Source organism: Patagioenas fasciata, chromosome 7, assembly GCF_037038585.1.
Source record: "Patagioenas fasciata isolate bPatFas1 chromosome 7, bPatFas1.hap1, whole genome shotgun sequence".
Classification (NCBI taxonomy): Eukaryota; Metazoa; Chordata; class Aves; order Columbiformes; family Columbidae; genus Patagioenas; species Patagioenas fasciata.
Window position 1 is genome coordinate 40,584,093 of NC_092526.1, and position 21,885 is coordinate 40,605,977.

The 21,885-nt window shown below is 44.0% G+C and overlaps 2 protein-coding genes across 3 annotated transcripts; both read right to left on the reverse strand.

Annotated features, from left to right (window-relative positions):
* Positions 1–374: 374 nt before the first annotated feature.
* LOC136103083 (caspase-8-like) lies at positions 375–9,847 on the reverse strand. The gene is made up of 8 exons (XM_065840904.2): positions 9,710–9,847; positions 7,016–7,342; positions 6,701–6,806; positions 5,571–5,709; positions 4,314–4,396; positions 3,563–3,674; positions 2,068–2,557; positions 375–1,314 (listed from the first exon to the last, which is right to left on the reverse strand). The coding sequence occupies exons 2-8, from the start codon at positions 7,321–7,323 to the stop codon at positions 1,185–1,187; spliced, it is 1,368 nt and encodes a 455-aa protein (XP_065696976.1). The 5' UTR covers positions 7,324–7,342; positions 9,710–9,847; the 3' UTR covers positions 375–1,184.
* A 1,264-nt stretch (positions 9,848–11,111) lies between these two features.
* CASP10 (caspase 10) lies at positions 11,112–19,195 on the reverse strand. 2 transcript variants are annotated; one of them, XM_065840902.2, is made up of 8 exons: positions 19,053–19,195; positions 17,276–17,651; positions 17,034–17,133; positions 16,340–16,475; positions 15,805–15,893; positions 14,587–14,698; positions 13,347–13,851; positions 11,112–12,821 (listed from the first exon to the last, which is right to left on the reverse strand). In XM_065840902.2, the coding sequence occupies exons 2-8, from the start codon at positions 17,623–17,625 to the stop codon at positions 12,659–12,661; spliced, it is 1,455 nt and encodes a 484-aa protein (XP_065696974.1). In that variant the 5' UTR covers positions 17,626–17,651; positions 19,053–19,195; the 3' UTR covers positions 11,112–12,658. The 2 variants fall into 2 exon arrangements, with proteins under 2 accessions (XP_065696974.1, XP_071667616.1); XM_071811515.1 differs by lacking the exons at positions 15,805–15,893; positions 16,340–16,475 and having other exon boundaries at positions 19,053–19,172.
* Positions 19,196–21,885: the final 2,690 nt, after the last annotated feature.

Here is a 21,885-nt window from a genome sequence, read left to right on the forward strand (position 1 = left end):
TCTCTGGTGGCAGCACTTCTGTTGGCTGAAAACAAAACACAGAATTGAGTGCCAGGACTGGTTTGCTGTGGCATTGGCCTTCAGAGAGGAGAGGCCATTGCCCCTCACCATTCTCCAAGTTGTGCTACGGAGGAAAAAGTCAGAGAATGGCAGATCTGACTTCCTTTTTACGTCTCAGCTCTGAGGAAGGCCACGGGAACATCTCAGCCACTCTTGCTACTATCCCTCCAGCTGCTAATGAAGGGATATCACTCTGCTGCCCCTCGAACGCTCCAACGAGAGCAAAATAACTTCTGCCGCTGCAGTGGAAGTGTTCATCACGCTGACTGCTCCGTCAGCTCCTCCAAATGAGAAACACACACCACAAACAAAGGTGATGTGAAAAGCAAGAGTATTTATTACAACAGAAACCAGAGTCTACAGGAGCCAGAGCAGCTGCCAGAAGGAGAAGGCACCTCAAAGCAGTGGATCTAACAAAGTGGGACCTTCCAGCGATTGACAGCCATTCAAAACACACTGTCCCGAGAGCTCTGAGGAAAAACACAATTAGAACCCTTACTACTGAAAAACCTAAATAGCACTGCTGTTTGGCCAAGTAAATTAATGGCAAACCGCAAGCCAAATATTTTGAGGAAAAGAACCAAATGTATTATCATAATCATCTTGTTTTGGTTCTTCTGGACAGCAATGTTATTTTCCATGAAAAATTACACAGCTCCTAGAGACAGCCAGCGATTCACCTCTGGGTAAATCAGTTACAATCTTACACGTGCTCCCTGGGAAGGGATCTAGCATTTGAAATCTATCCGTTCTTTTCTTCAGATTTCAGGGATTTAACTCAGAAATAGAACTTCCATTGGCATTTCCAATAACTCTTAAATATCATTGTACTCGGAAGTGCTTCCTCAATGGAAACCCAGGCTGAAAGACTCCTCTGCTTGTGCAGGACAGCAAGCCAGCTCTGTCCCCACGGCCTCCCCACACTGCTACAGACCCCGTGGCCAGGAGATCCATTAAACAGGGGAACTGGAAAATTGAGGTCCCATGGCCCCTTGAAGGACTGGGGGTAACTACACAGATCCAGATCATTTCTTTTGCAAATTCTCTTCCCTGTGAAAGCCCAATTCCACATGTGATTCCAAACCGAGTGTATCCTTATTCTTCTACTTTTCAGTTGACGGACATTATGGAATTTGGAAGATCAACTGCTTTCGTAGGGTTGACGTTATCTTTGGCATCTGCTTCTGTCCTTTAAATACTCTGCTGCCCACTTCCTTGTTCACTTCTGTCAGGATGGTTACGAGATCCTTGCGGCTTGAACAAAAAACGAAGAAAAGTGACACTGAAATACACGGTACTTGCAGGCAGGCCGAGAAGCTGGTCTGTGTTTGCTCCAATAACGTGGCACCTCAGAGAAGGCTGGTTATCTTTCCCTCCCTAAGCCTGTCTCTGACGTTGCTCCACTGTGCAAGCACAGAATTTGCTGGGTTTGGAGGAATAAAAACAACCTCCATCACTTTACCAGCAAACACGGTCCCTTACTTTGGCTACAGTCACAAGAGCGCACTGAGATGTAACAGGACCAAACTTCTGGGTCTTCCGAGCCCTCCTCTGGACATCACGAGAAAGTGATGTCTGAAGGGAAATTCTATTTTCTAATCAAGTTTGTGATGGAGATGGGAAGGAGGCAACCACGCAAATTAGGACTAAAGAACATTGATTTTTTTTTGTCTGTGTAGTCACTCAACAAATTCAGCTCTCATCAGGTATCACTGGAAGAAAAATCTTTTATCAACCAAGAATTGTTAAAAAATATGCGCACACATACACACACTTGTTTCTCTGTGATGTTCCAGCTTTACAACCCTGGTCCTGTCACACGCAAACTAGGGGAAGTCACTTGTACTTTGGTTCATCTGTAGAAGAATAACACCACCCAGTCCCACCAGCCCTGTTCTGCACTGCCCTCCAGCTGAAAAGCGCTACAGAGCACAAGCGCAAACCGCAGATGTTTCAGCACAGCAGGCCTGTGCATGTCAGTCTGCAAACCCTCAAAACAGTACTTACAGTGGGCAAAGCAACTTCATCTTTTCACAGAGGCACTGAACGTAAACACTGCCAGTCCTTATGTCGCGGTAGCACTCATAGTCTTCCACTGTAGCCATGCCAACCAGAATATCGGCCTGATCGGGGATGGAAGTCGGAGGGACAGCATCTGTCTGAAGATGTTCAGAAAAATCTTCTCTCATTGTGACAGGCGGTTGACCGACAGAGCCTTGGCAAGCCTGGATGAAAAACAGCTTGGGTTTGCCAACGAGAGAAGGACAATTAGATCCACTGAAGTAGGAGAGTAAATCTTTAATATTTACAAGTTCATCATCAACGCCTTTTACTTTGTCTTTTTCACCATGGGACAAAATGAAGCAAACGAAACAGTCCATGTTACTATGGTCTTTTTTGCTGTATTCTTCAACTTTTGCACGTATTTGTTCTGCTCCTAGATCCATGTGCTCAACTGTCTCAAACTGAAGCCACGTAAAGACGTCCTTCACAGCCTCTGGGGAAAAAAAAAGTCAGAAGGCACTTGTTACAACAGAAACAGTGACAAGGAAGATGCTGAAGCACCAGTGTCAGTGCAGCAGAACAGATATTAGCAGAAGTGTCCAGATCCCACCAACAAACTCACCTGACCGACTCTTAGCCTGACAAATCTAATTAGAAGAAGCCAAAAGCCTATTTATTTTTTTTTAACACAACTGTGTTAAGCATCACACTATCTAAACCAGTTCTCAGGTCATCTGATTAAATTGGTATAAATTCGTGAAGCTTCCTGTGTTAAAGCAAGCTTTAACTGTGCATTGCATAATAATCCCAGATGCTGAAGAACAATACTTAGCAAGTTAAAGAGGTACCTCTTTAGACAACAAATTCTGCCACTCTTACATGAAATGGGTCCCTCGCTCTGTGAAAATGATCAGTGCAGCAAGAAGCAATACAGGGTACCCTGCTGAACAGTGCTCTGCAGACTTCTCAGCAAATGTTGAATTAATTGTTGTGTGGGCAGCTAGGAAGCAAGCAGCCTGTAGACAGGCTGGATGGGGTTAGAATATCAGTGGTCTGTGCTCTCATGAAACAGATTTTGCTTTTTTAAGATAAACTCTCGTTTATCTTAAGTGACCCTTGCAGGAAGACAGGTTTTAAGGAAAATTATAAAGCAGTAGAATTTATTTGAGCACTAAAGAAAATGTAAGGACTTAAAAATATTACTCCCTGACAGCTAAGAATTAAAAGCAATCCAAAAGTGAAAAGGTGTAATAGCAGTCTCCTTCATTATTTGGTACATAGGACCAATTAAGACTATGCTTTTCACCTAGAACAGAAAGTGGTTCCTTCTTTAAGCCATCAGCTAAGCTGTTGGAAATGCCATATTGCCAGTTTCTACAAAGACTGTCATTCCAGTTACTCTGGAGGCAAAGGAGCTCAATGGACATGATTCTTCTTCACAGGAAAGATTAGATAATTCAGAGTATTACCACGGAAAACAAAATTAAACAGTACTTACCTCCATCTTTCTGTGTGCCTTCTCTGGATTGAGACAGATTCCTAAACTTGTAGTTGTTAAGAATCACACAGTAACCATGGGGGTTATTTTTCATCTTATATGACTCCACAAGCTGTAGAAGCAAAGAAAGCAAATACGAAAGCAGTGCTGAGCATCCAGAAGAGAAATACGCTATACACAGATGGTCGGTCCTTCATGTCCAAGAGCAAAAACATCCCAAGGACCAAGATACAAGAAAGGAAAAGCCTAAGAATACAAGCTAGTTACAGGAGAGAGGAATCTGCTCTGTCTGCGAGAATCCCTCCTCCTCCCTCTGTGGTCAGTGCATGATTTTGGCACGTCAGAAAGTGAGTATCCAGAAACACAAATGTGCACGTGCAGAGGAATGCACCCTACATTCCCTCGGAGAGTCCCTGTGGGTTTCTAGTGAGGCAGAAGATTCTACTGTTCCCTTCCCATCTGTCCAGGAGTCTCCTGGCCAGAATTTTAATGTCCCAGTCCCCAGTGAGACTGGTTTTCTTCACACAACAGCTGCTCCTTCATTTCTTGCCTAAAAGGTGGCTGACATGCAGGTCCTCACAAATGAGCAAGGCTTGGTCTTGTTTTGAAAATAGGAATTGTTCCTGGCCCTACATATAAAGCCAGAACCCTTCCCTTTCACCTCTTCCACCTGCTTAGTTTCAAAAAATTCTGCTCCCTCCTCCCAGGAGTTGGATAAATACTTCAAAGGCAATCTTGAGGTACTTCTCACCGGTTGTGCTGTCTGCCACTCTGCTCCTTGTTCTGCTGCATGCACAGGCACTGGATGGTGGAGTTTTTCCTTAGAATTGTCTTCTAAGAGGGAGAAGATAAACAGAACATTTCAGGACTAAAAAGATGCATCTTCCACTATGCATATTACAACACTTGAACAGCAGAAGGAGCGAGGTGGAGGGTGGTTTCCCATTTTGGTACAGTGTACACTACAGCTAGTTCATTTACTTCTGAGGCCATTGAGAACTTCACTGTCTGGGTGGATGCACCAAGGATGCAGTGTACCAGAACAATGGAAGATCTCCAAGTAACAAAACACTTCTTAAAATACACCTGCCTCAAATAAGTGAAGAAATCATCAAATCCATGACTCTACCCAAGAAAATAAATCACAGTACCCCTTTTACAAATTACACATGTGTTTAAATGGAATTTAATTGCCAGGAGAACGAGATCTACAAGACGGGTTCTTTTGCTGCTTATCAAGGGGTATAAAATAATAACAACACTATGAAAAAGCCATTCCCCTGACACAGGGCTTGCTTACACTAACCACCCCTGGCAATCTTCTTCTGCTTTATTAGAGACAGGGAGCTCCACGGGCTGTATAGGTGTGCCTAAAGAAACACACGTCCCGAGTCACCCAAAAGGAGGTTCTAGGGAAAAAAAATTCATGTCTTTGCTGTTGGCTGCCATATCCTGATTCCCAGTGAGGCCCAGCTGTGGTGTCACAACTCACTAGCCCAGCTGCAACAGCCCAGATACACTGAAGTCCTTGAAATTTCACATCTGGTCCAGAAAGATAATGGTTACACTTTAATCAAGTACCTGGTCTGCAGGGACTTGTCCTTTGACTAAGAGCAAACAGCCTGGCTAACAGAAAATAACACTATCTCCCAATACAAGTTTCCCAAGGCAACTGCCACTCTTTCAGTGACTGAAAAGCTATCCTGGTCCCAAACCAGCACTGCACTGTTTCCTGAAAAGAAAAACCACATTTAAGGCAAAGAGGATGGAGTAGCAGAGCATTTACAAGGCACGGAATGTATTTCAAGGAGAGGTACAGGAAGGCATAACGGGATAATGAAGTGGTGGAAAACTTCAGAGATCACAGGTACCAAGAGCCACTCTGCCTGTCCTAGAATAGGGTAAGGTCTCTCTCTTATCTCTGCACTCCTAAGCTGCCAAGGATGGAGGCACAAAAATCACAAGAAAACCCCAGCTCTACTCTTAAACAGCAAATTAAATAATTTACCTTGTTTTCTTTCTTCGTAGGCATCAATTTTCTTCTTTACATCAGGTCTAACTTTCTTTAATGTATCTTTCAGCATTGCCAGGTCATCTTCTTTAATTATCCCTTTTTTTTCCATTTCCAATAAGATCTTCAACAAGGACTGGTAAAACAAAACCATATGACAGTGACCTTCAATGACTGCAGTATCGGGCGCTTCTGGACAACACTCTCATTCCCAGAGACCGCCCAGCTGAAGACCAACTCTTTTTTTTTCCTCCAAATCTCGCTCGAACCAGGGTCAGGATGCAAAACAACTGAAGAAACAGATCGCTAAGGCTGACAGGATCATTAGAACTTGCCTGTGGTGGGGTTATCCCACTTCGTTTCAGCAGAGCAAAGCACCGATGTGGGTAACGACATGGCATCTGCTGTGCCTCTGTTCAGATGAACTGCTGTTAAGTCATTTAGCTGTGCCGTTTTCTATTACAGAAAAGGTGTTCAGGGCTAATTTTGGTTTTTAAAGCTCAACAGTGCGCCAAGTTGCAGGTAAACCTGCTAGGTGCCACAATACAAGTAGGACTTCTAAGGAAGCTTCTCAATAATAACAAGCATTTTTATAACACTGTTCATTATTTACAAAACACTTATTAAACTAGCTCATCAAACCTCTTAATACTTTTGTGGGGGAGTTAATAAAATGCTGTTACCCCAAGCTACAATAAAAAATATAATGTACCAAATGGCACACAAAAATTTGTGGTTGAACTCATATTAGAACTCAATTTTCGGTCTCCAAAATGTTGTTTTTCCTCCAGCAAACATCACTCTTCCTAGATATAGCATATGTACAAATGTCTTCTAAATGCCAAGCAAAGACAAAAGGAAGAGTATGATGGATTTTGCAAGAAAAAAAAATATATTAGGGAGAGAGGTGGTAGAGAGAAAGTAGGAACAGGAGAACAGGACAGAGAAAAGATACGAAGAGGAAGAAAAAGGTGCATTCTCTCACACAGCAGCTCCCAGCTAACATCACAATTCTTTCCACAACACGTTTTAGTGAGGGAGACTGTTTTCTCTTTCCTCCCTTCTCACAAGAACTAGCGGACACTGAACTAGCCATGCAAGAAATATATCAAGATCACTTTGCGTACAGCATTCTCCTGGAGCTTGTTCTTTGGTATTTGTCCTTTGAGCACGAACTTCACGGATGCAACATCGTCTGCAGTCAAGTCCTCTGCAATTCCATACAGCAGTAGCCTGGCAATAAAAAATAGAGAAAAACTGATTCAGATAAAGTAATGAGAAGTAAACACTGCAATTACACGTTTGGACTGCAAAATGTAAACGTCACAACAGTCACGCTGTAATAAACACAGTTGTGCTGGGGTATTCATCAGACAGAAAACAGGCAGAAAACAAGACGGTGCCCAACAGAACGGAGCATGTTTTGCATGCACAGTGCTCACCTGTGGGCCGACACCTGTGCCCTGCCCGGGATGCAGAGCTCTCTGTCCATCTTCTCGCGGCTGCAGCCCAGCCAGGTCAGCAGGTCCATGCGGTGGATGCGATAGAGCAGCTCCCTGAGGAAGGAGAGGTTCTCCGCCTCCAGCATCCCCGTCTCCTGCAGCACCTCGAAAAAGGCCTTGGGCTCCGAAATGGCTTCCAGCTTCCTCCTAGGAATGTAGTCTAGGCTGAGGAACTTGAGAGCCTCCAGTTCATCTGTGACCAAAGCCTCAGAAATGTCAAAAAGGAGTTTGTGGAAGTCTGTATTCATTTCACATCAGGATTTGGATCTAAACACAAACAGAAGTTGATTTCATTTGTCAGTAACACTCATGCAATGATGTGATGATAAAAGGTAGAAGATCGGTAGAATAACCCCAAATGTACTCCCAGCTCTCATTCAATTTGTTAAATTCAACCCAAATACAGATCACGTCAACTCTTTTAAAACGGCCAGCAGAATTCTTGTCAAACTAGTTCTGTTTCATTGCGCATCAAATACCACCTCCCTTCTCCACCACTTCCTCCAGCAGCTTTAGAAATATGAAACTTGGCTCACAGATCCAACTTTTGAGCACAAGTTAGAAAATCCCAAGTGCAAGCCTTGCGGCTATCTCAGCCTGGCACCTAGAGCACCTGCCTCTCTGCTAAGAGAACCATGTACCGCTTTATTCTCTCCGCCTTTATTTCTAAGACACCTAAGGAGCCCTGAAGAGAAACTATAAAAACGCATTCTGCAGAGTCTCTCGTTCTGCTGAACGCACTGCGAGACAGAAAAGTTGACAACAGCAAAACAAGACTTCCTACTCCTACACTACTGGAATATTAGACAATCCATTCGAATGTTACTACTAGTGCAAGTGTGTCAATGCCAGGGCTAATAACTCCATGGTAGCTCAGCTAATGGTATCAGTACTACTGTAAAGATTAAAATAAATCAAACCTCTACTCTCCTCCAAGAAGCACTTTGCAGCAAAGAAGGTTTTTGTGGCATGCCCTCGGTCAGTATTCTGTTAGTTAGCGGGAGTGAACATGCAACTGAATCTTGAACCTTTGACTAGCAAAAAAATTGGTAAAACAGCAAAACATGCATTGTCACGCAGCATATGTGATCTGTGCTCTGTCCCCAAAAACGATTTAAGTCCATTCAAACTGAACTTTTAAAGAGACTAGAATTCAGAGAGTTCAGCTCATATCACCACAAAATCACTAGTATCTGAATGACTCATACGTGTTTAACCTCATGAGTCAATGATCTCTGATCTGACTGCATATTTTTACATCCACACGGGACAGAGAAGAATATTTCTTGGTAAGTAGTTATGAAGTTATCTCCTCTCTCCCATAAATCATGCCTTTCGTTTAAGGCACAAGGCACGTTCTTCCAAAAGTAAACCTTTATGGTAAAGAAAATTTTTCTTTTGATTTCTCCAAGGCTCTAAGTTTCAAATCCACAAAATTATTTCAGTTGGAACAGATATGCCACCGACACACCTTTAAGCCTGTCTGTAAATACAGCGAGCGCAATAAAACTGTGTTTAACCGCTTCTGTCTTTTTTTCCACTTTATTAAATTAAAGACACAAGTGATAAAACAAGCAAACTGTTTAATAATAATAATAATAATAATAATAACCACTATTTTACATCACTTACACGGGAGGACAGGCTGGAGGACTGCTGGAACGACTCTGAAAATGAGACAGTCACTCAGTTCCAGGAAAAGTGCTTCTGTACTCTGGTCTAGATTGCCATGTGACTTATAAAAAGTAAGTTATAACCGAGTAATAAAGTTGTGGTTGCTACGCAGCAGTGCCCTACTCCACCTGCCTAATGCTAGTTTCAGGAAATTATTTATTCCAGTGCTTGTGAGACAAATTGGTAAACAAGCCACAAAAGTAACCAGGTTTTGCTTTTAAGAGGGGACACTAAGCAGTGTAGCCAGGACTTTGTAGCACGCTGTATGTTTGCTCACACACACAAATCCAAATTACAAGACAGCGAGGGAACGGTGAATCCATTATATTATATCTTCCCACTTCAAAATATCTCCGTCCCATTGTCCTGCTGTGTCACCAGATCTGCCATGACTTACTTCCTTCCTCTGAAGTCGCTCTCCAACTCTCTCTCTAGTCTATTTTTACATGCACTTTCACGGAAGATTATTTCAGAAATTAACAAAAAAGTCAATCTTCAGCACCAAATTCAGAGGCAGCACTTTGTGAATGCAGGGAACTGAAAGGCTAGACATTCCTTTAAAATTATTTACATAATATACTTCCCCATTGATGAGAGAATTTAAACGATTTTTGGCATTTTTGCCCTCTTTGAAGTCTAGAACTCTGCCTTCAGTGGTAACGTTCCCAGTACAATCTGCTGGTCACCAGTATCTTCCTTGCAGCAGGAAATACCTGATCAACAAGCAGCACAGCTCGCAGACTCTCTGAAGCTTGTGAAGCCAGCATTATGAAGAGAGACAGTTAGGAGGGCCGAAATTTGTTATGATTTTGCAATGAAAAAAACCCCTAATTCGTTGATTTCAACCTATCTATCATTATAAACTCAAAAATGATAACGTACCCTTCCACAGCGTGAGGCATACAACTTCCTTCCAAAAGGCACACGTTAGTAGCAGTTCGGGAAATGTGTCTGACTTACTTCAGTGGCACGAGCTGTCCTGTTAGCCAGCGGCTGGGAGCAGCGCACAGGGAACCACGAGCACCGTCTGATCTCCAGGTCCAAGGGAGTTCTGTCTCCAGGTCATCCCATGCCTCAGCGTCCCTGTCCCCGCACCAGTTCCTCCATGTCCTGCCTGAAGGGGGACTCCAGCTGCAGTTGGAAAGAGGAGGCGTTTTGTGATCAGCTCCGTGTGACAAACATTTCTGGACGAGCCCAAGCCCAGGTTGGCACTTTCTAGCCAGAGGCTCTTCCCAGCACGCAGCAGTTTCAAGGACCAGCCCTCCTGGCACTGTTCTTCCTCTTTGACTTTACTGTTTCACTTCTCATCTCTTCCTCTCCCACCCTTCTTCACAATGCTCCCATCCTTTCGCTTAGTCACTTCAGCCTCCCTCAGCTCTCCCTCACCCTGGTTTTGTCCCTCCAGCTTCCTCTAGAACTGTCCCAGTGACCTAACCCATTCCTTGTATAGCAATCTGCCAAAAATTAATCTTAGAAAGGCTGGGCTTGAGGAAGTGAAAATAATCCCAGGGCTACTGGTTACTCAGCAGCCGCAGTGACTGTGGCCTCTGCTGGCACAAGGCAGGATACCCACACAGCTCCCGCACTAAAACAGATGTCACGAGGGATGGGACGCCACAGATGTGCAATCTCACAAATCCCGCCTGAAGATCGTGACATTCCCAAGATACTGATTTCCCAAACGGACTCTTTTTACACTAATTCCACCTAAATCTGTCCAAACAAATCTCAACTCTTCTTTAATTCTGTAGGTGGAGGGCAGGCACTCATGCATATCACATCCTTCTGGATGTCATCAGCAAACCTCAACAGAAAATAACCACATTTTGTTTGTTTGTTTGAGGTTGATTTCTTTCTGGCACAGCCCTGCGTGACTATAGAGCTTCAGTGTAAGTGTACAGCAAAGCGTTGTATGAAACCCACACACGCTCCCCCAGGACTTTCAAACTGCTCTCTCACAATACGCCGCAGGAGAGTACGCAGCAATGGCCCAAACCCTTGCTGAAGGGCAGGTGGGTTCTAGTGCTAAACCTGCTGTGGTGCCTTTGGGCTTGTGCTGCCAGAGGACCAGCCACGAAAACACAACCCGCAACACACGTGAGCAAAATATTCACACTGAACACGATGCATAGCAGTGTAAACTGTGTTTGAACAAACCTTATTATGAGCAAAGGAGATTTTACCAACTTTATGCTTCGCAAGTGTGGATCCTTCTCCCCTGGGAACTCAAGGCAAAAGTCACTTAGACTCTTCTGACTGTCTTTATCTAGCCACGATTTAACTTCTCCACAGAGAAAGCAAGCTGACATGATTATGTTCTCTATCAAAATTAAAAATGAAAACAAGATCCTACAAAACAAAGTCAAAATTATTGCCAGTGTTTACTCCGTATTGATAAAAATACCATTGTTACCTAAATATACAAAACATGAGTGCACCAAGTCTGAACAGTAATTGCAAGCCAGAAACCTCACGATTCTATTACAAATGTTACATATTCTACTAACAAACCATTTTTTTATCTGTGGCACAAATGTAACTCCGAGTGTGGCAGCCACACTAACTCAGAAGACTCGAAATGTGATGGGTCACACATCAGTTCATCAGGATAAAAAGTGATCATTTTGCTAGGACAAACTGGCAGCATTTCAGTGCTCTGTAGGATGCAAAACTCCCCTCCCAAAAATCCAAGATAGTGTGAGCTACAAATTGCGTCCAGCAGCACCAGACAGACATAGTTCAAACCTGCACCCTAACTTACAGCTATTAATCATATATAACAACCAGTGTTTTGTTGAAATAAACGGTTTCACTTCAGCTTCAACCCTGAGGCGGTTAAAACCCCACTGACTCAGCAGCCCAACCAAGTGCAGGGGTCAGGCACAAACAAGGATCAGCCTCACACCAGTACATCATTTTTATCTCACCAAGCTCTTAAAAAGAAGTATAAATTCAATGCAGTAACAAACAGGAAGGACACAGACATACACAGTAAATGCTCATAACAAACCAGCATGTAATTATTTCAGTTAACTCACAAAATGCTCTGTTGGAAGCTTAATCAATGAGGGACCTTGCTTCTCATATGGCTGCATTTTAGATCTTAAAAAACACTAATCAGAAAATTTAATGCTTAACAAAGTTAATCGATCTGATAAACCTATGCAGATACACTGCTGAATGCCTATTTCATAGCGTGAAAATCTTCTACCCTAACTCTTCTCCCCAGAAGAGATGGGGAAATGACGTTTCACAGAGGGAATATTACACAGCATTTTGGTTTTACTCAGGTTTGGAAAGATCTCATGGTACATGAGGTTTCTGTTAGCCATTCAGAGGCACCAGTGTGCACTGTGGAACAAATTACTGATTTCAATAGTTAACTCCTTCTCCATCAAATTAAATGTAATTTAAATTAGAGATGGAAGAAATCCTTTCCACTTACTACTTTAGCTTTCTCCTCTTCATTCCCACCTTTGTCTTTCTCTATGAACACAGCTAGTGGATTTAGAAGCAGTATTTTTAATTGTCAGCCTGCAAAATAAAGCATGATGAGCCTAAACCAGACCATTACTGATCCTGGTTTAGATATGGAAGGCTCCACGCAGCCTTTATGCTGTCAGAAAAACTTTTCTATCTGCAGTTTGGGGAAGTACAAAAACATTTAACACAACAGAAGCGTGCTCCGAACGCTGATAACTCAATGTATAGATGATGTAAACAGCTGGTATGTGGATTGGTTTCATTGTGTCTCCTCTGGTTTCACAGTTTGTTTGGCAAAAATCCTGTTTGAGGTCTTGCCCTGAAGCAAACAGCTCCTCAGGCTCCTGGGTAACTGCCTTAAAACATGTAGTGCAGTAAACTGCATTTCAATGAGATGTGCTGGTAAAAGGATGTATTTCAAAAGCCTCAGTGTTGATGTGAAGGAGGAGGGTGTCTTGGTATTGGGAATATCAATTTTCTTCTTAAGGTGTACGCTGGTTGGGGCATCTGCTTCTTTGTCCCCCAGCGGTCCACACGACTGCCCACATCTTCATTAACTTCTGTAAGAATTGACAAAATATCTTCACCCCTAGAGCCACAAGGAGAGCAAAAATTGAAAAATGACTTCTTAATGAGCAGATGGCACCTTATTTAACACCTCTCAGACCATCTAAAGACACAATATAAACATTCAAAACACAAAAAAGAAAATGCATCCTCTTCTCCAAATTTCTCCTCTTTTGTTCTCACTTGAGTCATATTAAAAACAAATGACCTTTTTTTACTCCTCTTTGCTTGATTCAACCAGTAGTGGAATAAAACACTTTTACCTAAAAGCACTCAAGAAACAGACGGTTGTGCCTTAAAGAATATAGATGAGAGGTTTTGAGGTTTTTTTACAATAAACTTCATATTGTCGAGATTATCTCTACGGTACTAACAGCGTTAGTGTAAATTTATCAGCGGCAAGCAAGCAAATCATCGACTTAACTAATTTTGTCCACCTCAGAACACAGGTTAGTGTTCCTACGTGAATTTGCCTTTGGAGGAGAAAAACAAATAAAGGCGAGAGTTCCTCCCATTTTCTCATGGAAGAGCTAAAGCAAGTATTTACCGTGGTACCAACAGCTGCAGCTTGCTGCACAGGGCCTGAATATACCAAGTACCCTGCTGAACGTGCCGGAAAGAGACGTATCCGTCAATTGTGGCCATGCCTAGGAGGAAATCAGCCTCTTCAGGAATACTTTCAGAAGGAGAAACGCTCTGTTGCACGGAGGGCAAGTCAGGAATTCGTGCATCGGCTTCAACATAGACAGGACACTGGATCGCTTTACCCTGGCACGCTTGGATAAAGAAGAGTTTGGGTTTTTCAGCCAGCTGTGGACAATGTTTGGCAGTGAAGTGCGACATGATCGTGCGGATTGATACAAGCTCCTCATCTTTCCCATAGATTGCTCCTGACTCTCCATGAGAGAGAATACAACATATAAAACAATCCCTGTCTTTGTGATCGGGCAAACGCTGCCAAGTTCGCAGGAGCTCTCTAATTTGCCAAGACGTCTGATCTGGGTAAATCCGCACATCCAGACCAAGCCACGTGAATACTCGCTCCAGTTCCTCTGTAACGAAAAGAAAAGATTGAGGCAGTAGAAAACAATTTTATGAAGTCACCATGCAAGATAATCTGAACTGGGAAAGACCTTCCACCCTGACATTTCTGCAGATTCACCTTTATACTGGTACCAACTAAAGGTTCACTGGAATACAAGAAGATGGCAACAGCTCAAATGCGGTGTTCCTGGATTTTTCTAGACAAGTTTCAGAAAATATAATCATTTTACAATGCATAATGACACATTAAGTGAACTCACAAATGACACCTGAAAATATGAGTAATTCCCCCAAGTTTCAGATTAGATCTTTCAAACCCTTCCTCACATCACTGTTTTCCAGTTGCATTTTTAACTACTAAATTTTCACACACAAGAGATAAGTTGGATGAAAATAATAAAATAAGTATGCGTAGAGTTGCTTCATTATGGAATTTTGCATTATATTATGTAGAACAATGGTTCAGCTTAGTTTTAGTTCTTCATTATAGCTATAAATAAAGGTTAAGTAAGAAGGGATTCTTAAAATGATTCAAAATGATCCAGCTGCATCAGAAACTCTATGGTTACTCACCCTCTAACCCCTCCTCCCCTCAGATACACAAATAGCATAATTTAGCACATACCTCTTTAAGAATACTAACTAACTAAAATATAGACAATAAAATATAAGGCAATACCAGACCATCAAATCACACAGGGAAAAGAGACTAATCCTCCAAAAATTTCACTTTAGTGACTTACCAGCATCTTTGCAAGAACCTTTCCTCTCCTGAAGAGATGTACCAAACTTCACATTATTAATAATGAGACAAAATCCTCTGTGTGGTCCATCCATTTTGTATCTTGTAATTTTCTGTAGAAAGGAGAGGAAAAAGCTTACAGCCTCCATCAATTTGTTCAACTTAACTCATATTTCTTTAACGTGTCTCAAAATTGGCATCCAGCACCTAGGACTGTGGGTTACTTTTGCAAATGTGGAAATCAATGGTGCCTCCCTGCACGAAAAGACATGGGTGAAGCCTCAAGCACACTGTCACCACTCTATCAAATTGCGGAGGAAAGGTTTAGCAGCTGGGCTGCTTATCTGTACACAAAAGGAAGGGTTCAGCAGCCAAACTCTGTAATCTGAATTGGCAATGGGATAGAAATCACTAACTGCTTTCAATGTCACGACCACATTTTAACTTCAGAGGGGCAGAGGGTTCAAAGTGAAACTGTAGGACTGACAGACATCAGAGCTGGGTTTTTTTGAGAGTAGTGATGAATATCTGGAGCAGGTGGTTCATCCTGATCCACTGGAAAGGAATACAAGCAGAGCAGAGATCTCAGAAGCGCATAAACACGCCACACTTCCAGTTTTGCTAAGACTTAAAAGTTACCTACTGCTCCTAAGAAGAACTTTCAAAAACTGAAGTCACCAAAACTTCAGATACCGTCTCTTAGAAAACTCCAGTTGCTTTGTGCTCACTAGAGAGAGCAAACACCTGCTTTTGTGTGTTTTAGTAGAACAAAATGAAGGCAGCACTCCAAGCTCCTTCCACAGCACTAAGAAGTACTTTTGCTGCAGCAGTCCGAAGGCAAAAAGCTGAAGGGAGAATTCAGTGCTTACCCTGCTGTATGAGGTTAAAGACTGCACATAACGCTTCAAAGAAGGGACCTCACAAAAGGGATCTTTTCTGCTGTACAGAGACCTCTAGTTTATTGACGAAGATCGTTACGTGCCTCTAATAGCTTCCTAACACCTCTTGCCTTCTTTCATCTTTCTCACAAGGTCTTTGCACACTAACCCTTATCGCTTTTAATTTCAAGATGCCCTTAAGTTTTTTCTAAGCCAGTTCCAGAAAGAGAGAAATGTGGAGTTGTTTCTCTCTGTGTCTCGCAGTCAGGATAGTTTCAAAATAAAGGCAAGAAAACCCAGCAACCCCCCAGCCCACTAAACCCCAGCGTGCTCCAGTGTACCTGTGGGGAAGCAAATACTCTTGTGCCTCCAGAGCGAGACAGCGAAGGTTCCTTGACTGGCAGAGTGTTCTCCTGCTGAGGCAGTGACACTGAGAGTAGAAAGAGCCAAAATGAGAGGAGCCAAGTGCCTTTCGGTTAAACCAGTATGAATCTGGGCATTAGGCAAATATGGAGCTACATAATAGTTACTGAAAAATCTATTCAAATGGAAAGCAACTTTGAAACACGCTCAGAAAGCACGGAGGAATGGAACCGATTAAATGCTCAATGTCCTTGCACCTACTGGGAAGACATAGCTTTGTACTTCCCAGAATTTGTTTCCCAGTGCTTAAATAAATAGAAATGGGATTTTTTTTCCCCAGTATGCTTATAGTGACTCCACAGGACATTAAATGAAGGAATATTGCAAACTGCAGCACAAGCCCTGATAATGTGCACACATGCACACAGGGTTTGCCTTGCCAGTTTACTAGCAGGCAACTGCCCTGTTGGAGTGCACATTTACAAACCTGCTCCTTGACCCTGGGTTTCTCACCTTTTGCCCTTTTGTAGCAGTTCACCATTTCCAGGAGATCAGGTGAAACTTTCATACAAACTTCCTCCAGCATCTGTACATTGTTTTCAGTTAGAAGGCCCTGTTTTTCCAATAAAAGCAGCAATTCCAGGGCGGACTGACAGCCAAAAGCATAGAGTAAAACAGAGTTATTGTTTCTTAGAACTGAACACCTGCCTCAGCCCTGCCTGACCCAATCATATTATTATCTGGTTTGCTTCCTACCAACAAGGTGCGAACAGTCAATTTTACATCACTGTGGGAGGTGGAAATGTTCCTCCATGGAAAGCTACTGGTTGCGTTATTTTTTGGCGTGGTCTTGTTTAAACGGATCCACCCAAACTATATTAACGACTCTTGGCTCTGAGAAGGCTTTATGGCTCTGAAACTGTACCGATGACACATCGACACAAATCTCCTTTGCACATGGCTCAAACACGGCAAAGATTTGATGACCTAATGCAAGGCTGTGATTGACCTCGGCACAAAGCACCAAATTCCACACTTACATGTCAACAGCTTCCTCCTCGCTAACCCTATCAGTACTGGCCAGCTCAGTTGCCAATTATGTCCTATTCTGCCAAATATTTTTCTCTTCACGCTTTTCCTTCTATTCCCGCCCTCCCGTCTTCTTCCCTTCCCAACCATGTACACATTTGTCTCTCTCCTCACATACAAGACTCATCTGTCGCTTTGGAAGATGGCTTTGCAGGAGGAATATGATATCCTTCAACATCTCACTGGTGATGTTCTCTGACAAATCATACAGCATCTGCCTGTAACAGAGAGCCAGTGATGTCAAAGCAGAAGAAAAGACAGTGTACGAACTAAAAGTGATCTGAGAATTTAAAATGGGAAGGGAAACAGAATGGCTTAAATGGCAGTAACGGAGAGAACAGAATCCCAATGCAAGCTTACCTGTACAGAGACACTCTTCCCTTCTCATGCAGACATTCTTGCACTTTCTCCTTGGTATAACCAAGTTTCTTGAGCAAGGAGTGATATTTTATTCTGTATAAGAGTTCAGCTAGTAGGAAAGTATTTTCCTCATTCAGATATTCTTTAGCCATGAGAAGCTGAAAGATATCCACTGCTGACTTCACACCTTCTAGTTTTCTGAAGGGGAGCAAGTCAGTACAGAGAAATTTTAAAGCTGCTACATCTTCAGCCACCAGATGTTCATCAATGAGCAGAAGCTGCTGACGGAACCTCAAGTTGACATCATGCTCCATGCTGACATCACGCTCCATGCTGACATCACACTCCATGCTGCTGGAACCCACAGTCTCTCTGCCTGCAAGTACAAAGCCAACGCTAATAACACCTGAAACTTCAATACCATAAACCTTGTAATAAGATTTCATCCAACAGCTCTTCGGAAGCCCTACATTCTCTGCAGAAGAAGAGTTTCCTTTTAAATACATTTGAAACTTCCTTCCTTCTCCAAACACGAGACTACAACAAAGGCCAAACTTGGCAGAAGCTCTGAACAACCCATAACTCAGTAGTTGTTCTTCACATTACTTCTCTACTTACATGAAATCCCATGTGTTGTGACACCCTCTGAGGCTGCTGTCAAAAAAGTTCAGATCTCAGCCAGTTATCTAAACACAGAAATCATATCACTTCACAGTAAATCAGACTTTGAATTCATTTAGCTAAAAGCTACTTTAAAATCCTATCTAGATGCTTTAACCAACTATATTTAGCAGAAGAACTTAGGTTAAGCTGACTCCTGCCTAAATTAACTAGCCTATATAATCCAGGTTCAAACTGAATTATGACAATTCAGAATTTAGAGCAAATTATTTCAACTAAATGACTTTAAAAAACCCACTGCTTTAAGAGAATGGGGTAAGCTGCGTTGACACAGGTGTACATAGTCATTTCATCAGGAAAACAAACTGAAGCAAGATCCAGCACAAACTCCTTCATCTCCCTTTAAAACGGTTTTCAAGTCTGTGTTGCTGTCATTCTTGACAAGGTTTTTCTCACTCCAAAGATTTCCTGCTGGTGCTGCATTTCTGAGGTGTGTGTCACCTCTCTTCCCAGTCTCCCAGCCCTACAATTAAAGGAATGGTGCTGGCTCATCCAGTGCTCAGCTTTACTGCTTAGAATGCTCTACCATATCACGCATTTTACAGGCTATTTATAGAACACCACGGTAAAAAGGAGAGTCCTAAAGCAAAGGAAGCAAATAAGTAAACAATCCCTACTCCAGTAAAACAAGATGGAGCTAAACCCCCAGCAGTTACACACCCGGGACTTAGCAGTTCCCCAGGTTTGTCAGGGATCACCCTGACATTTACAGATAGAGCTGGCAGGACATTAACAGGCAGAACATTAACATAACAAAAAGCGATGGATCAGCATCTCTTTTTTTATGCTTCACAATATACCCTTAGATAAGGAAGATCACATATAATAAGCAATGAGGATTACCAAATTACTATTTTTTTCCTTTGAAGTTTTATTGCTTGGGGTAGTGCCAGGCTAAAAGATTTAAGAATAATGCGAACCCACGGAGCACACGGGAATGCCGAGGGTCAGCCCACAGCCCCGCGAGCAAGCGGAGGGTTCAGACGCGACCAGCGCGGGGGCCGCTACACAATATCGAACGGAAAGATCGAGAGAGAGGCTCTGGACTTGAGAGCCGGGATCTCCCTTCGTTCCCTCTCAGTCGTTCCTTTCTTACCTCTCACACCAACTCCAGCTCCGCCGAGCGCTGCCCGGTTAAATTCACAGCCGGGAGCAGCGGGGCGGGACCAGTGTTCCCTTCCGGGGCTCCGTGCGCCCCGCCGAGGCCAGCGGGAGGGCGGCGGTGGCCCAGGCAGCGGGGCGAGAAGCGGGACAACGCGCGGTCGGCTCGGGGAGCCGGGGCAGGTCCTCGGGGCACGGCCCCGAGACGGGCTGGCTCTCAGGGAAAGCGGCCACGCTTCCCGCCGGCCGTGCCCGGGCTGCTCCTCCCAGCGCTCGGCCGCAGGGTGGGGAACCTCCTCCCGTCCCCCCAGCCCAGGAACCGCGCTCTACCGTCAGTGTGGGCAGCAGGTGGAGGGAGGTGCAGGTGAAACGCATTGGGCCCCTCAGTTCTAGAAGGACTGGCTGCGGGGATGGAAATGATGCTGTTTACTGGGATGAATCCCTGCCCAGAATTTTGTATCTTGCTACCTGTTTGTTCAGTTTAACATCAGTTTCTCACCTTCCCTAGGGAGTTTGTCCTCTCCACTCTAGTGGTTTTGAGGTGGCTTGTTAACGCGCTGCTCTGGGGAGCGGGAAGAGCTGCCCGTGTTCAGGTTGCTGCGGGTTTTCCTGTTGCACGGGCTGCTGGCAGGATGGGTTTTCCCACCGCCTGGATAAGGGTTCACTCTTAGCTCTCAGAACGGTGCAAAATTCCAGTGTTGTGGAGTTTTGATGAGTTGAACTGTTGGCTGGCTGTGATCTGTAAGATCTCCTGCGGGCAATCTTGAAACCTGGGGAAAAGTGGCAACAAAATATAGCCCATTTAGGAGATGAAGCTGTGCAGCAGCGAGTCCAGAGCTAGATTTTTCTCAGGAGACGTTTGGTGTCCAGCCCATGCTGGTTATGCTTTTCTCATTGACCCCTAACTAGTATGGGCACATCCTCTCTGACATTATTCAGATCTGCCTCTCTTGAACTAGAGGTGTGTCAGATTACAAACAGAGAATGGCATGTTTAACCTGCAATGACTTCTGTGCCATGTGCTAAAAAGCAAGAGATCGTCGGGAATTCCCAGATGCTCATTTCTGAGTGGCGTTTCTGGAATTGTGCAATTGCTTGTCCCTGTGTCTGGTCTGTTATTGGCAGCCGCAGGAATTCCCCGAGCCTGGCTGGCTCCAGTGGGTGCCAGCTGGAGCACAGGGTGTTCAAAAACATGGACCCACTTTGAAATGGGAATTCCTTTGAAATTGCATCCATCTTTTTGAAACAGCCCGTACATTTCTAGCTCGATGGAACATTACTCTCTACATGTCTTCTGAGCTTGGCCTGGGTCTGTCGCATCAGTTTTGTATTTGTGGAGCAACTTCATGTTCAGGCCTGATTTGGTCGGGCCTGTCAGTGCAGAGAAGGATCTGTACCTGTGCGCTGGGAAGAGCTTGTTCTAATGTGACTTGAGGGCATGGGCTGATAAAAGGCGTTTTGCCATCTTCAGATGACTTCCACCCAGCTTGCCACACGTGCAGTAATTGAATGTCTTGTGTGGGCAGAGGGAGCCCTGGGGACCTGCACAAGCAGGTTCTGTTTTCTCAAGCCCAGGCTCGGGTCGAGAGAGGTTCTCCTGCCCCTCTGCTCTGCCCTGAGGAGACCACACCTGGAATATTGTGTCCAGTTGTGGCCCCTCAGTTCCAGAAGGACAGGGAACTGCTGGAGAGAGTCCAGCGCAGCCACCAAGATGCTGAAGGAGTGGAGCATCTCCTGTGTGAGGAAAGGCTGAGGGAGCTGGGGCTCTGGAGCTGGAGAAGAGGAGACTGAGGGGGGACTCATTCATGGGGATCAATATGGAAAGGGGGAGTGTCAGGAGGATGGAGCCAGGCTCTTCTTGGTGACAACCCAGTGATAGGACAAGGGGCAATGGGTTCAAACTGGAACACAGGAGGTTCCAGTGAAAGATGAGAAGAAACTTCTTCATGGTGAGGGTGGCAGAGCCTGGCCCAGGCTGCCCAGGGAGGTTGTGGAGTCTCCTTCTCTGCAGACATTCAAACCCGCCTGGACACCTTCCTGTGTAACCTTATCTGGGTGTTCCTGCTCCATGGGGGGATTGCACTGGATGAGCTTTCCAGGTCCCTTCCAACCCCTGACATTCTGGGATTCGGTGACTTGTACTCTGCCAGTTCTCTTTGTCCTCTTCTAAGGATACAGCACATGCAGAAGCACAGCAAGGGTCTATTTTAGCTCTCAGAAAGCAAAACTGAAAGGGTTGTCAGGGGCAGAGCAGAGTGTGACAGCCCTGTTCCAAGCACAGACAATGCAGGAGCAGAGGAGGGGCGTGTTTGATTTTGTTCAACAGCAGGTTCTGAACACTAGACATTTTGGCAGTCAGTGACCATGAATTTCACCACTTCTGTTCCTGTGCTAACACCCTAAACTCATGATGGATCCAGAATTAATTCTTTTCCCGCTTCTCTTTTGGCCACTGAAAGCAAGCTTGGTGTCATTCATCAATACCTATCTGCAGTACATGTACAACTTGAAGCAACCCAGTCACTTTTGCAGACTCCAATTTTAAGTGCGTAGTACAGAAAGAATACCAAGTGTACAGAGGGACACAAGTGACTGACAACTGGCATCCCCAAATTCCTGCATGTTAATAAATACTGACTGGAGCACAACATTCCACTGTGCAGCAAGTACAGGGGATCAACCCACCCACCCACCACTCTCAAAAGCAACGTCCAAGCAATGAATGCTGCTTAGATTAACAATTACCAAATGAGGGCTGCTACAGTTTAAGAATCTACTGAGGGTCAAGAAATCGGTGTAAAAATCAGTCTCCAAGATCCATGAATGCT